The sequence below is a fragment of the Corvus moneduloides genome, chromosome 5, assembly GCF_009650955.1.
Source record: "Corvus moneduloides isolate bCorMon1 chromosome 5, bCorMon1.pri, whole genome shotgun sequence".
Taxonomy (NCBI): domain Eukaryota; kingdom Metazoa; phylum Chordata; class Aves; order Passeriformes; family Corvidae; genus Corvus; species Corvus moneduloides.
Window position 1 is genome coordinate 58,988,711 of NC_045480.1, and position 15,593 is coordinate 59,004,303.

Below are 15,593 nucleotides of genomic sequence, written 5' to 3' on the forward strand. Positions count from 1 at the left end.
AACAACATCACCACCATTGATTTAATAACACAGGAAGTCTTAGAGGTATTCAAGGTTAATATCAGGGCATCATCACCGATGTTGCCATAGGACCCTTTCACACAACAAATGCCAAAGACATGGGATCAAGTTGCTCTCAGTTTTCCTCACGGCTCTGTTTTCCTCACTGCTTTCCCAGCTTGTTTGCAAGTCTCTCAGCAGGGAAGTCCTGGAAGCAGCTATCCCAGTCACCACAGCAAAGAGACTCCATCAGGGCACACACTGAAAGTTTGGCACGTGGGCTTCATGCCAAGCTAAGCAGGCTGAAGATCAGCACTCACTTCACAGCACTTCTGGGCTTCCTGCTGATGAAAAATAACAGATTTGCAGGAAAATATCTAAGGGAGGAGATGCTCAATGCTCAGGTGAAAACACTGAACTTTAAAATGTCACACTTGCCAGATGTGTAAGAGAGAAAATAACAAAAAATAAGGCCAGACTTCTGACAGAGCCTTCACTGGAGCTCCTTCAGCCACTGGGTAGGAATAAGACACTGCATTGATGAAGGAGACACAAGAAAGTGAAGTGGAGAGAGCAGTATGAAAGACATCTAACAGGAAGTTCAGATTAGTCTAATGCTGAGCAAATTTGGGACTCTAATTATCAGAACCAAAAAAGCAAAGTCTTTCACTTCTAAAGTGAGTGGGTTTTTTTAAGAAAGTTAAAAAAAAATTCTATTATCCCTTAAATTGTCACATTGGGGAAAAAGAAAAACTACTTAAGGCCACCTATTAATTTATGGTCCTTCCAGAAGATTTATACTGAAAGTAACGAGATGTTGAAAAAGAAAAGTGATGGTTCATTACTCCACGGTACAACTTCTAGTAGAAGTATTTAACACAAAAACTATAACCCTGAGCCTGTTCAGGGTCTAATTATAACAGACATGACAACAACAACATTATACACATATTTATCCTTGACTGACATAAAAGAGAAATAAAAAACATTTAGAAAATGAAACTGCAAGTATTTCCTCAGAATCTTCAATTGAGTGATACCTTCTTGAAATATCTACCTCTACCTAGTCTGGAATTTTTGTGAATCAACAACCATAAATACCAGTAGAGCTTCTTGCTGTACATTGCATTTTTAAAAAAATTACATAGTCAGACCCTGAAGAACCAAATTGTGGCTTCAGGAAATCATCTAATCAACCCAGTGTCATACTAAATATGCACAAAACACAGACAAAATACATTTTCTCTAACACAGAATCCCATACATTTTGATCTTATCACAAGGTTCAACATGATCTGTAATTTCAGAGGTCAATTCATCCTATAATCACTGATTTAAGGTAACCTAAATTCTTGTATAACTTGAGGGGAGAAATATAACCCTACAGAAGCTCATGTCAGCTGATTCACTTTGACTGAAAAACAATCCATTTGTTATTCATGCCTGGCAGAGTTGCTTCAGGACAAGGATGCTTTGAAAGCCTTTTAATTCTTAACCCAATTCTATAACTTTTCAGGGTAAACAGAGAACTACAAAAAAGAATTGTGAATATTTATAGTGAAATAATGATAAATGCCATAAATACAATAAAGAAAACACACATTCAGAGCCTGGGCTGAGATACTACAGCTACATTTGTCTGGAAATGCGGCGAAAGCTAGCACAGTCATTTTTCAATGTTAATATGAACCACTGGCATCCAAAATAGATGTAACACACTGATGGAAAGAGCAAAAAGGGCATGTATTGGATTTGTGTGGCAAGGTTTGGTAGCAGGGGAGGCAACAGGGGTGGCTTCTGGGAGAAGAAGCCAAAAGGTTCCCCTATGACCAATGGAGCCAGTGCCAGCTGGCTTCTAGCCCTTCAAGGCTGATCTCACCAGTCATGGTGGTAGTGATGAACTGTAAAGATTTTTGTGCAGGTTCAAATGCCAGCCCCAAAGAGGAGGGAAAGGCTGACCCAGAGGTTGCACATGAAAGAACATGAAGGTGAATCCTTCCCTCAAACTGCAGTTTAGTGGAGAAAACAGCGGGAGAGAAGCAAAACTTTGTAGTAGGTGATATTTTATAAATAATCTACATGATGAAAGATGCTAATAAACTCACAGAAAAGTTAGACAATAAAAGCACATAAACATGTCCAGCGGGCAACCACCTCCTGAAGACTACATTTTGGCAACCTCCAAAGGTTTTGGAAAGGCATCAGTTCAAATTTGCTTCAAAACACAGTTGCAGGCTCAAACTTTCCTCTTGCCCAGCATTTAATTTTTAACAACAAAGAAATGTAATTACACTTGAATTAACAGTTGTGTCCCCATTTCAATTTAGTTCTTCTACCAGAATAGTTATATCCACAGTATTTTTCCTACAGATTGCTCCGTATCCTGCCTTAACCTCCTTGTCTAAACACCAGCCTCCCTAAGCAAACGGGCTCACTGCTCACATGCTTGTTTCCCTTAACATCCCTGGCCAAAGAAACACGATCTGCCATTCCAGGAAAGCAGGTAAATAATGCTCATCTGTTATTAGATCATACCTGAAAATAGCACAAGGTGTACTACAGAAAAAACAATTCCCTTCTCTAAGTGTACCTCCAAAGCAGTCACACTGTATGCCCAGAGAAATCTGTCAGTAAAGTATAGCTCTAGAGTCTTTCCACCTGTCTGCTCAAGTGCTGGACGTACAAGATAAAAAATGCAATAAACAATGTAATTCATTAACGTTCATTATTAATTGAACTAAATAGGGCAAGGAGCTCCTCCCCCATACCTTATATGGAAGGGAATAATTTCTGACATTTGTCATATAATAAATCTCCTAAAAATTATCTAGATCTTTAACTTGTTTATTAAACCCAAGAAATGGAAAAAAACCCAAAACCCAACCCAAACAAACCCCAAGGAAATGGATAGGAAGCCACCTTTTCTGTTTCCATTATACACAAGAGTGTCTCTTGTTATTTATGCCACTATGTAAAATAGATTTTTCCTGATTCTACCAACTCTTTCAGACTGAATTCCTCTTTAACAGAAGCTACAGTGGTTTTACTGCCCTTCTGCTCCTTTTGTTTATTGTGTATTAGTATGTTCTTCTAAATACCTGGGAAAAACACCCAGGGCTTTACCATATCAAAGAAACACAAGTCACTTTTTCCTTGTGTTGAAACACATGAGTAAACAAGCTGAAACTATGCTGGATTATCACCACACCTAAATGCAGCAGTTACATTACTTGTCTTCTAAGGTAAGATTCCTAATGCATTCTTAATTAATATTATAATTACTTATAGCAACAGACTTACACAATGAAGTCTAAAATACAAAATTTTCTTTTGAAAATTTGAATCAGGCTAGATATTTTCAACAGTCCAGTAACTTTTCCATATCACTTCTTTTATAGTGATGGCAAACCAAGAAAGACAATTGCATGGAATATTGGGAACTACACCAGTGAAGCCTGTAAGACATGAAAGGTGAGAAAATTAGGAAGAAACTCAACTAGCATGACAGCAGCTGTGAAAACCAGTATAAAGAATCAGATCCTGGAATGGAAGACAGACTAATTGGGTTGTAGGAATAAAATAAGATGCTAAAATGGAATATCCTTCACAGGTTTCTATAGAACAGCCACCCTCCATCTTACAAGGTCTGCATTGCAGTTCAAATGCAGACACTTCTACAAGGCAGAACTTGTACCACGTCAGCCAGACCCTGCTCTGATAATTTTAGAGGGATCGTACCTGTGGGAAGGCATGAATTCCCACCTGTTCCTGAATACGGCTGTAAAGTTCCAAACCTTGTGATGGTTCATCTGCTTTCCTAGGACATCAGCAAATGTCAAATCTATCCTTATGCTACAGAGTGTGCAATCTAACGTTTCTTTCCTGAAGACGGGGTGGAAAAAAGCCATTTCTGCAACCTGAGTGAAAAAAAACCCCAACCTTTTCTCCAAGCGTCTTGTTTTCTTCCCTCAGCTTACCAAACTCCCCTAAAAGCTATCTGACTCCATTATGTCAGTCAGTTTACTTCCAAGAGGTAGTTCCTGACACATGCACACCTTTAAAGCAAGGTTTATAAAAAACACATGAGGCCATTTTCAAAATTAACTTGCACAGTTGGGGGTAATTTACAACTGTTGCTTTAAAGCCTTATAAACAGGTGCAACACGGTAAAAATGTGAAGGGTGCCTGCAGCAGCACTACATTTCCTTCATTTTTTGTATTCTATGGGAACTAGGCTCGGTTCCCTGTTTGAGTCAGGTGTTAGAAGGGACTGAACTGTGCTCTGAAGGTTTTTTATCTGCTTTTTTAGTCCTCTGCAAGATGCTCCTAGGAGAGGTCATCTCCCAGGGTACCTGTGCTCTCTGCAGCTCCCTCCTGGACTTCGAAGAGAATTAGGGCTACTTCTGTGTGGATTTAATTTACAAGAACAGAAAGATTCGACACTGTTCCCATTTTTTTTTTTAATAACAGTTCTGTTAATTTTTGTTTCTCCACCTTAGTTAAATAGTACCTTCTACTCCCTATCAGCTGCCACCTACCTTCCCCTTTCCATTTCTCATTCTTTAAAAATAAATACCTTGCTAGGCTTTTTAGTTTCAATTTCACTTACAACTTGTATTGCAACATAGCACCCTTTTAGACTTGTGTTTATAAGCACACCTTCCAAATGTTGATAGGGTTCCTCTGGAACATTTTGGGCAATGATGCAGAAGGCACTTAAAATCCTTTACTTGTAGGACATCAAGATTTTTTTGTGTGTGACTAGATTCAGTGAGGATTTCTGTACAACTGGTTTCATTTTATAGATTTGGGAAGAAGAACTACACAGAATCATAACATTAATTTTAGCTTTAGTTAAGGTCTGTTTAATGTGAAGTGCCCACTTTACGCTGGCTGACAAATTACCAATGGGGCAACTAGAGAATGCATGAATGATAATATACAGACAAGCTTTTTATTATTTATTCATAGAAAACAGTGGGTTTTGGTGTGCTGCTTTGAAAAATGTTCAAACTAGTAGAATATAATGAAAGCGCAGTGAAAATTCTATTTCATTAACATTTAATCATAAATCGCTCTTTAATATAAAACATAAAATAAAAGTCTGTCATAAGCACTTAGGTGTAGGGAATGGAGAAAGTCTGCAAAAAAGGGGAAACGAAACATTGCAGTGGGTTTCACTGTTCCTGTTATCTGTCACTTCAGAAGAAAAAAATAAGCAAAGAAACAACAGTCTCCAGCTAAATTGCACAACTGGTCATGAAGAAACTGCTTGGGTATTTCTCGAAACCTTACATTTTGATGGCTAAAAGTATTACCAATATCTATGGACAGGGGAACAATGATTGTAGCAAAATCACAACAGCTCAAAAGCAGCAATCTTACCCAGGGCTCTGCTACGCAGATAAAAAATAATGAGAACTTCAAGCTGCCAGAGCACATTCAAAAATCTTTTCCATGAGATATCTATTACCATGTTTATCATATAACAAGTATTCTCAAATTCCCCTTTGAGGTATACAAGAGTGATGCACAAATAACAAGCTCTTACCCACTACAGATCTTCAAGGCTTATAGAAAATTAGATCTTTATAAAATACTATAGATTATGTCCCTTTTCGAGACCTCTTGTCAGAGGGGTCTTATCCATTACTCTACAAACACAAATGCAATATTATACTATCGATACTGATTTGAGTAACATCAGACTGTCAATTAGCAAAACACATCTGTAGACACTGAGGACACAGGCTACAACATTTTCTAGGTTCAGACAACCTGCACATTTCTGACAAAAGAACAGAGCGATTCTCCTTATTGGAGACTATCTATCAATCACTGCTGTCTGTGAGACTCAGTGCCTTTCTTGTAACATACCTTCTTCCTCCTTTAGCAGTTCTTTCTTTCCCTAAAGAATGGGCCACCACCTGAGCAGAGCCTGTACCTGCAGCCCTTTACACATTTCACTGTCAGCAGCTAGAAGAGCATGTTTGACTCCTGTCAATAGTAGTCCTGAAATGCTAAAAAAATTGTTCAAAAACCAGTAGAAAATAAGCATCAATTACACTATTGTGACTTCTTTCTCCCAGCCATCATTAAAAATTCTGACAAGCCAGCCAAGCAACCAAAACTCTTCATATGTTTTGCCATAAAGCAAACAAAAAACCCCAAACAAAACAAATCTAAAAGCACCTTCTCATCTGCTCTGCTTATATCCCAGGGGCTGCTCAAACAGCCAGCTCTGCAGCCTGCTCAGGAAATGAGCATTTAGGCAACACAGGTTTTCCCAGAGGCAAGATTTTTTTAAAGGAAAATAAAGCCCTTAGAGAACATTTCCTTTAAGCAGCCTCCTCTGTTTTACACTGACGTGGTTTGAGCATAAAGCCCCTGTTGATCACAGACGAGTTAGGAAGGCTGAGGAGAGGCAACCCTCCAAGCAAGCAGGTTTCATGCTTCGGTTTTTTTTTCTCCCCGATCAAGCTCTCTGCTACCAGGTAACCTTACCAGGCATTCTTCCACTGACTTTTCTGCTGAACAGTATGGCTGCATGTGGTAAGGAACTGATGTTGTGAGCATGAAATGATAAATTAGAATTAATTGCTGAGGGCATCATTCAGGAATTGTGGTCCATTATCTCCTAACGCATCTGGAACCCCAGAGTGAGCGACCTGCTATTCAGAAACACATCCCTGTGCCACATGTCAGGCAACAGTTCAGTAATGAGTCAGTGGTGGTCTGTGAACAAAGGCCAAAACTTCCCATTTAATTGGAACAGATGAAGGGCAAGGAGACCTATCGCTGGATCTCTTGGTATCAGTTCTTTTCTTGCTTATTGTTTTCCCTGACTCCTGCCCATTACTTTTGGATATCCACCTTCAGAAATGGCTTCTATTCTTATCTGGGCAGGTTGGTTTGCCTTTGTACAGCTCTATCTAATCAAGACAATCAATGTAAACTACTGGCATTTCTGATCCATAGCTTTCATTAGCATTTTTGCTCTCCCATATCCTCTGAACAGATACAGTGAAGTCAGTAACTTCAGAAACAAAGTCTTTATGCTTAGAGCTTACAGCTACTTCTGTTGACCATTCACTTCACTGCTTCAAACACTTTCAAAGGAGGATCATCCTATTTCTTGTTGGAAGTGTATTTATAAAAAACCAAACTATTGGCACTGGGTTACACAAGCTTTAAGATTCTCTGTGGTGATGCAATACCTTTATTGTATTTTTATGTAAGTTTTCTGTACCCCAGTGGTTCATCCCTACCTTCCCCACTCCTATTCCCAGTTGGTTTGCCCCAGACCCAAGCCGCTCCCCTGGTGCTCCCTACATGGTTGTTCTCCTCCCCTTGTTCTAGCTCTTTCCCTATCAATCACCCAAACCCCTCCTGTTGTTCCCGAAGGTCCAGTGTCCATCATCTGAAACCTCCCAATTTACCCTTATATGGTCCCCATCAATCCCCCGAGACCCTCTAGATACCTCCCCCTTTGGAAATCCCCTAAACCTCGATGCCCCATTGGGACGTGTGATCCCTTTCCCTCCTCCCCTTGAGGCTATTGGCCCAAGGAAATGTCTATCCTCGTCCATATCCCTCCCTTAGAGATTTCTATTGGTCCCCAGTTAAGCCATCCCCATTGTAACACCTCCCTTTATAAGAGGTTCCGTGGAGCTGCTGGAGGCTTGTCTCCTGGGGGTTGCCTCCAATAAAGTGGGATTATCCCGTGTGGCAAGCCTCCTTGCTACTTTTTATCCTCTCTCTCGTCGGAACTGCTGACAGCCACTGTGCCTGGAGCTTCAGCTCCCCTGGGCAGAGCTGAACTCCTGAGGAGCAGCTTTAAAGCCGAGAGCCTCCAGCTGCTCCCCACTCCTGTCGCACACCGCAGGGGCTAGCCTGGGCAGTGGTCAGTGGCGGTCATTGCAACAATTTTCTATTTTTTCTTTCAGTCTTTACCAGAACTCCTAAATCCCATCTCAGTTAAGTCTCACCACAATTCTGATTTCCACCTTGTGATCACACAGAGCACTTACTTCATATGCCTACTGCTCAATTCATGATACTCAGCCTTATTGCTTCTTACAGCTGAAAGAACACCCAACTCCACCAATGAGCTCACACATCAATTTCTTGTCACATCTTTCCAAATTAACTTTTCATTATATATACAGATGAAAGTCCTCTTGAAATTTGGCCATCACTTTGTCCAGCAATCTACCATCATCTTTGGGCTTATCACATTGCAGTACAGATGCTGATATTCCATGGCTGTAGGACACTTCAATGCTAAATCTGCTGCCATGCATCTGTTTCCCAGAAATTTCTACCTAAGGCTTCCAACTAACAGCTTCCAATTTTTGGACCTTTCAGAAGAGGATTCAAGCACTTTTGCTTGTCTGCTTTTTGTGGACACCTAATTTTGATGAGGTAAGAATGCACTACACAGGTAGGTTAATCAGCAATCCTTTGTCCTAATTAATAAGGAAGCTCTTTGGCATTTAATTCAAAGCATGAGAGCAGTTCCACACCCTTCAGGATCACAGAGGTAACGTCTATTTTCCACATGATATGGTTGCAGAGAGGTTACACAGGTGCTGATGCTGATGGCTACTGTCATGCTTATCATGCTCATCTAGTCTTCAATGTGTGTTTTTAATCAAAAGAAACTTCACTAGGAATTTGTTAATTTACAGTACATGCCAATTTTGAAATGTGCAATTATAGTTTGATACAAGACTGATTGAATGTCCTATGTAGCACAGGCAATGACAGATATTCTTAACCTTGTCCAGGGTGCTCCTTTATAGCCTCTGCTCTCATTTGCCTGTATTTTAACCATGCCTTCCATTTCAGAGTCTGCTTTAGGCTGACAAAATCCAGAAAGTTCCAGCTGAACCCAGAGTTCAAGTGGATGATACAATGAGCTTCAAATCCCACTGATATTCCCTCTGTGCATTCTGAATGCCTGAGAACAACAAATACTTACAAGTAAGTAAGAAGTAGAATTAAGGTGTTTTAGTGCCCAAGAACAGTGACAACAGTTCTGACGCTATTGCAATTTCCCACCATGACATGGAAGGAAAAAATAACTGAAGTTAACATGTGTGAACAGGCACTACAGAGACAAGGATCATAGAAAACCTTATATATGCAATTAGTATTTTTACATTCCGTGGAAATTTTCATCATATGCCATGAAAAATAGGGCTTTATGTAAACATATGAACAATAAGTATAAAATTAAATATTGAACAACTGCTCATTTCAACAACAAGTATCTTTCACCCTATGTAATATGATAGAGGAGTCATGCAGAAATACTTTGTGCAACTAAACCCCTTATTGCAAAGCGTAAGCAAAATAGTTCAAGGAGCCTTAATTTTATGATTTCTTAACTTATGACCAATAAGCCTTTATATGTTTATTAATGTTGAGATGTTTTTATTCCTGTAATTATTAGTAGATACTAGGGAGGACTTCCTTCACCCCCCAGGCAAAGGGCATGTGACAAAAGGACTGTGTAGTATTCTCAAAGCTTATTTGTATGGGGCTGGAATTTCTCACAGCCTGGGCTGCCATTTTTGCCACTTTTTTGTTCACGAGCTCCCTCCTTGCTCTGCAGCAGCATATGTTTGTGGTAGTGAGGGACAAATGCTCAATCTCAACAAAGATCAATGTGGCTCCAGGGAGCACTGTAGCATCTTTTCCCTGATATTAGACTTCACTATCCTGAGGCTATTCCTATGTGGCAGCTTATCAGGTTGCCAGTCTGTCTTTAAGATAGCTCTCTTTATCTTGTTTTTTTAAATAAGAATGTATATTTAAAAGACATACCTGTCCAATAATAAGAGGGACTACAACAGTCATAAACAGCTGCGAGAATATGGATGTAAAAGGCACAGAGGAGGATGATCCAAGCTACAAAATAAAGATATACCATTAACACTACACTTTTTCTTAGTATCTGCAAATTTCATACACAGATATCACACGTTAATATGCATTTTATTTTACACATAAAAACTGTATGTGCACTGGAAGGAGCTGCACACATGTTTAATAGTTAAGTCACAATAAAGCATTCATGTTCCACAAAACAGAACTAAACAAATCTCTGATTATTTTATAACCTAGGGTAATATTTCCATCAATATTCATTTAATTGAAAACCTGCTACACATATACACCAAGTAAATCATATAAGCATTTGTAGGATGATAGTCTAAAAAGACAAGGAGTGAATCTTCCTAATTAAGCAGCTTGACTTACTTTACCACTTACACAAACATCAAGCATCAAAAGTCAGTGTAGTTATTTCAATAAATAAATGAAAATAATAAAATAGTGAAGACAACATTCACATGTTTTATTTCAATGCTGTTAAAAAAGAGATCTACTGGAAGAATATAACTATTCTTTCATTAAGACAACTGAACTGACAGGCTTAGTCTCCAAATTGGTGATCTCTCTAACTACAACGTAAATGCTAAAAGTATTTTCTTTTAAGATGCAGAAAATAGGAACACACACACCCACAAAAGTCAGTGGGATTTTTGGAACCTGCTTCAGAATGTTTAGGAAAATAGACAGTATTTTTTGCATTCTGATGGGACTTGTTTTAGGCTAGGTAATTGGAAAGGTTCATTTAATGTAATGTAACACCTCTTTAACAGCAATAGAACATGCATTAAGAAATATATACTAAGAAGACCGAATAGCATTGTCAGAGCTCTCATAGACAACCACTTGCTTCACGATGAGGTAAAGGACACAGCATTGAGGTTTTCACAGACCCACTCTATTTTATATTTTGCATTTCACTTTAGAGATTCTCAGGATGACGAGAGAATTCAGAATCTTTTCAGCACCATCTAAATGACGCTGATTTCCTACAACGTTCTTAAATACATGGTTCTCATAGATTATACTCAGATTGGATTATACTTTTCTCACTTACCTCCCTTTCCGAGCTACCTGCATGACAGACAAGGTGATCGTGCAACCTAGTAACTTTCTATAAGTCTGCCTTGAAATATCAACATATGGCCATACAAATGGGTTTGGCATAAAACAAGATTCTTCATAAATTCAAAGAACACAAAAATCAGAAATTTCATATGCTGAAGTATTATACTTTATGCAGAAACCTACAGCTGCACTGCTTTTTTGTACATGAACATTTGTATATGTACTGCGTGGGAAATCAGCGAACACGCCTGTGGGTGATGTCTCTGGGCAAATGGAGATTTTGGTGCAGGCAAATGGCATCAGATTTCATATGTCTCTTTCTGAATACACTCTTTCTGGGTGGAGAGTCTCAGGAGGAACGTACAGGATCTGGCTGTTTCCTATGTACTACCTTAACTGGCAATATCAGCTAAGACTCAGTCTGACCACTTAATAAATTACAGCATCTTGTCACCATCACCTCCAACTTTAAGAATGTGGGCACAGAAAATGCGTGGAGGGGACCTGAGGATGATGTCACAGCTGAGAATTGTGGTCTGCACGTTGGGTGCGAGTGAGAGCACTGAGATTATGGAACCTAAATCTCCCACGGAGTCAAGAGGGAGAAGTAACAGCTTGCATAGGGAGATTCAGATCACCCACATGAGTACCCAAAGTCTGGCAGTGCAGCCAGATCCCCAAGGGCCACAGGGCTCTCTGAGTGTTTCCCTACAGAAAGCACAGAACTCCATCATCCCACTCATGATCTCCTTGTTGTTTTAATTCTTGTAATGAGCTTCTGAAATTTTAAAAGCTTCTTAGTTTTTCAAACTGTATTTGGACTTACTGTTATGTGCTGAGGAGCTAAAAGCATTACTTACTGTATACTCCAGGAAGCGTTTTGCAAGTGAAAGTGAAGATTTTTAAACTTTAAAATCGGCCTGGGCCACAGAGGAGTGAATCTAAGCAAGCACTCTGCATGCCAGGACACCTGCATAGCTTCACAGAACTTTGGCAGTGACTCCTGTGCTTTTCTATAAAAATGTTGATTGGACTTTGCTCACGACTTCCAAGTTTTATGCTCAGTGGATGCATAATCAGTTTCTAAGTCAGGAATGAAAAACTATTCAACAGCATAATATGCTGCTGGAAAAGGCATAGTCTTGCCAGATTTTTAAAATGTTACTTCAAATGTAGCGTTTTCAAACTGTGATGGATTTTTGAGCACTTTGTGTATATATAAGGATATGTTCTGCTTTGGATGTGGGGTTTTTGGTATTTGTTTTGTTGTGTTTTTTACATAATTACAAACTGCATTAAAGGTACTGATATTACTCTTCAAACAGTCTTCTAAACTTTGACTCCTTCTGTATATTTTGACAATAACTTCAGTGGGCTGGTTTTTTTCAAAATCTATCTGTTAGATTATGTCTATCAACTCTTACCTTAACCTTAAATATACTTCCTGAGAAGGACACAGAAGAGAAAATATAGGCTGAGGAGAAGGTATGAACTTCACAATTACACAGAAGAAAAAGACATTTTAACCCAGACTCTGGACATACAGTGGCTAATCATGAGGAGTCAAAATTACTGAAGAACCCACAGCTAATGGAAGCATAATCTGACCAGGGTCTTCTTAACATCTGTAGCATGAAAACTCATCAGACTCAGAACCCTAAGTGTCCCACAGACTCTCACACATTGCCTGGGTTCCAGAGTTGCTTTGAACACATCCTTTGGATATGTCTGCCACATCCGTTTTGAGAAAGAGGAGTGAGAATTGAGGAACAGAGGAAACAGAAATCTTGATGATATAATGTTAATCAAACCTTCCTACACACAAAATGCAAATATTCTGTCTGAATGAATAAATAGGATTTCAATCCTTTAGGATTTTTTAGTTGGATCAAGCTAAATTCTGTGCTCCATTATCTGTCATTAGTTTTTTTTTAAAACTAACTACCTAGATGATTTGCATTGCACAGAAATTAGTATTATGCTAAAATGGCTGATTATCTTTGGCTGCCCTCCTTGTTATAATCACCTCCATGCCTAAAAATGAACCTTTCTTCAATGGCAAACAGAAGTACTGTAAGAACTGGCATAAAAACATCACGAAATCAAACTGCTGATTTATGGCTGAAAAAACCCCACACCTGCCTGATTGGAATGATGTACGGAAGATAAAATGCACCACTTAATGAAAAAGGAATCACAGATTTTCATACCACCATATTATCTATGCTTATTTAGGAACATTTTTTAAAGTTTGATATTGTGAAGAGATTGTTACACACTATTCTGGATAGCAGCATTTCAGTTAAAGGTTTAGTAATAAGTCAGCCCTGCTTTGATAGACTCACTATTCAAAAAGAGACCCTAAAAACTCCTGCTTGGGGAAAGACATTTTTCACTTAAATAATCGGAGTGATTTCAGCAGGGCAACTCAGATAAGCAGAAAGAGAATTCCAGGCAACTCTTCCCAAACAATTCTGTCACCATGCAGTACTTCAAATCTGACCTGCAGCATTCTTGCTAATTTAGTCCTAGACCTTTCTTCTCAAGAGACCGCCTGTTTTAAAAAACCACGACAAATTATTTAGTGGGTTTCTTTATGAGTTTGTGGTAGAAACACTGGCTTATCCTTAATTAAAAGGCTATATTTAACTGGATATGGTAAAAAAACCAAAGAGCAAAACCCAAGCTTCCTTGCATAAAACCAAGACAATTCCATCTCCCAGCCTAGACTGTCTCCACAAGCCAGACGCTCCATTCTTATTTTTCTGGCTGACCAGGCAGGTATGACAGTGGGTGTTCCCACGTCTACACCGCCACGGACTCAGAAGAAACACATCCTCCCAGTCCCCCTAAATAACAGCCCAGTGGCACATGTGCTGCACACATTGTGTCCACTTTGGAGCAGGCTATCCTTTGGGGGTGGCTTTTACTCTCCCAGTGCTCTCCTGCAATTAATGCTTCCTCAGGTTGTGTCTTTGTGCTCTTCACACACCGTCAACCAGCTTCAGCCTCAGCAGTGGTTGAGCACAGAGGAGGAAGTGAGGCAGCGGTGAAAAGAGGGCAGAACTGATGGGGAGGGGCACTACTGGCTGCTCTCTTACATGAGATACTCAATTTTAAGCTTTTCCACATTCTGGGGGAAACATCTGGCTACTCTGACATTCTATTTAAATTTTGCATTCAATGCTGTATTGTCACTGCTTCTGGTTCCTTTCATTCAGCCCAGATCCAGCTGCCTCAGAGGCCTGTCTGGACCACCCCATGACCTAATCCCTTTACATCCTGTTGTGGATGGCAGGCCCATCACTAAAAGGACACAGAAAGCAACGCACTTTTGGAAAAGATGTGGATGGGATCCAGTTTAGTGATGAAGGGCAACGAACAAGAAGTATTTCCAGCTGAACGAAGTCCTCCCTTGCTTTGGACTCTTTCCAGAGCCCTTATCCTGACCCGGTCATTGCAGCATGTTACAGTACAGCAGAAGAATAACCACGTGTCCCTCCGTAACCCAGGTATGTGGCAAATGGAAATGCTTTGCTGGGAACACTCTGCCATGGGCAGTAATGATGCTGGTGCTCTGGGACATAGGGAGCAGTTGGAAGAGCGCTGATACACTCCTGTGAGTTTCGCAGTGCCCAGCTCCAGATTTCAGGTAGGAGGTCGAAAGAGGTCATTCCTACATAACATCTAAACAGAGCTGACAGGTCACGGGGGTGTCCTTCCCACCCCCCTGCTTTACAGGCACTCACATGCAGAGCCTTCAGACGTCTCAGTAAGGCAGAGAAGCTGTGCAAGAGATGCCAGCTCCCAGCCACTGACCAACAGTCATTGACTGGTACTGAAATAATCCACCTTGAATGGGTAGAAGGGAAGGGGAGGAATATCACTGAGAATGGAGTTTCTATAGAACACATTTTAATTTTAAAAGAAAGCTTTTAATTATACCTGTCAAAAACTGCAAATTGTCTCTTCCCTCAGAAAGGAGCAAATGTACAATAGAGATTGCATCCAGTGCTTTGGCAGTCACGTATTTTAACAGAGATCTTTCACTGTTATTCTTAAAAATTAAACTTAAGTCCCCAGTTCTGCTAAATAACAAGATATATTTTGCAAATTCTTGCATATTCTATATGCTTGTGTGGCTGTGGGAACTGATTTGGCACAAATAAAAAAGTATTTAGTTGTCTACATATACCCTCCAGTTCCATTGGCAAATAAAAAAAAAAAATCTAAGTTTTATATTCAGAAGTATGGAAAAAGAAAAGCTGACAATCTTGACTTTTTTTTATTATTTCCTGGCTTGGACAATGAGACTGTATATTTTGAGTTTCCCCTGTTAAAGTGATCACAGATGCCTAATCCCTTTTGGGTTCCCCTATAACACATTAAATACCAAACCAATCCAAACATACCTATGGATTTTACAGCCTTTTATAGAGCTGTAAAAATAACCATAGGTATTCTTCATCCGAAATACACCAGAGCTACTCTTCCACTTAACTGTGGTGCAATGATCTGAAGGGTTAATGTACAGAAACAAGATCAAGTTTACAACCCAGAAACACCTAAATGGGAATTAGATTAATACCCTTGGAGAGCTGGGACTGAAGGACTAGCATCCAAAAATC

At 39.6% G+C, this 15,593-nt stretch overlaps 1 protein-coding gene across 9 annotated transcripts in view; it reads right to left on the reverse strand.

The window, feature by feature from the left end:
- The window catches only part of SLC10A7 (solute carrier family 10 member 7), a 148,982-nt gene that overhangs the window by 34,622 nt on the left and 98,767 nt on the right, over positions 1–15,593 (reverse strand). For 7 of the 9 annotated variants that reach the window (XR_004240070.1, XM_032108481.1, XM_032108475.1 and 4 more), the window contains one exon: positions 9,832–9,915. The exons of the other annotated variants lie outside the window; for them this stretch is intronic. Coding sequence is in view for 6 of the 7 variants with exons in the window: in XM_032108481.1 (XP_031964372.1) it covers positions 9,832–9,915 (84 nt within the window). In the remaining variant the exon portion in view is untranslated. The remainder of the gene's footprint in view (positions 1–9,831; positions 9,916–15,593) is intronic. 9 annotated transcript variants of the gene reach the window in all.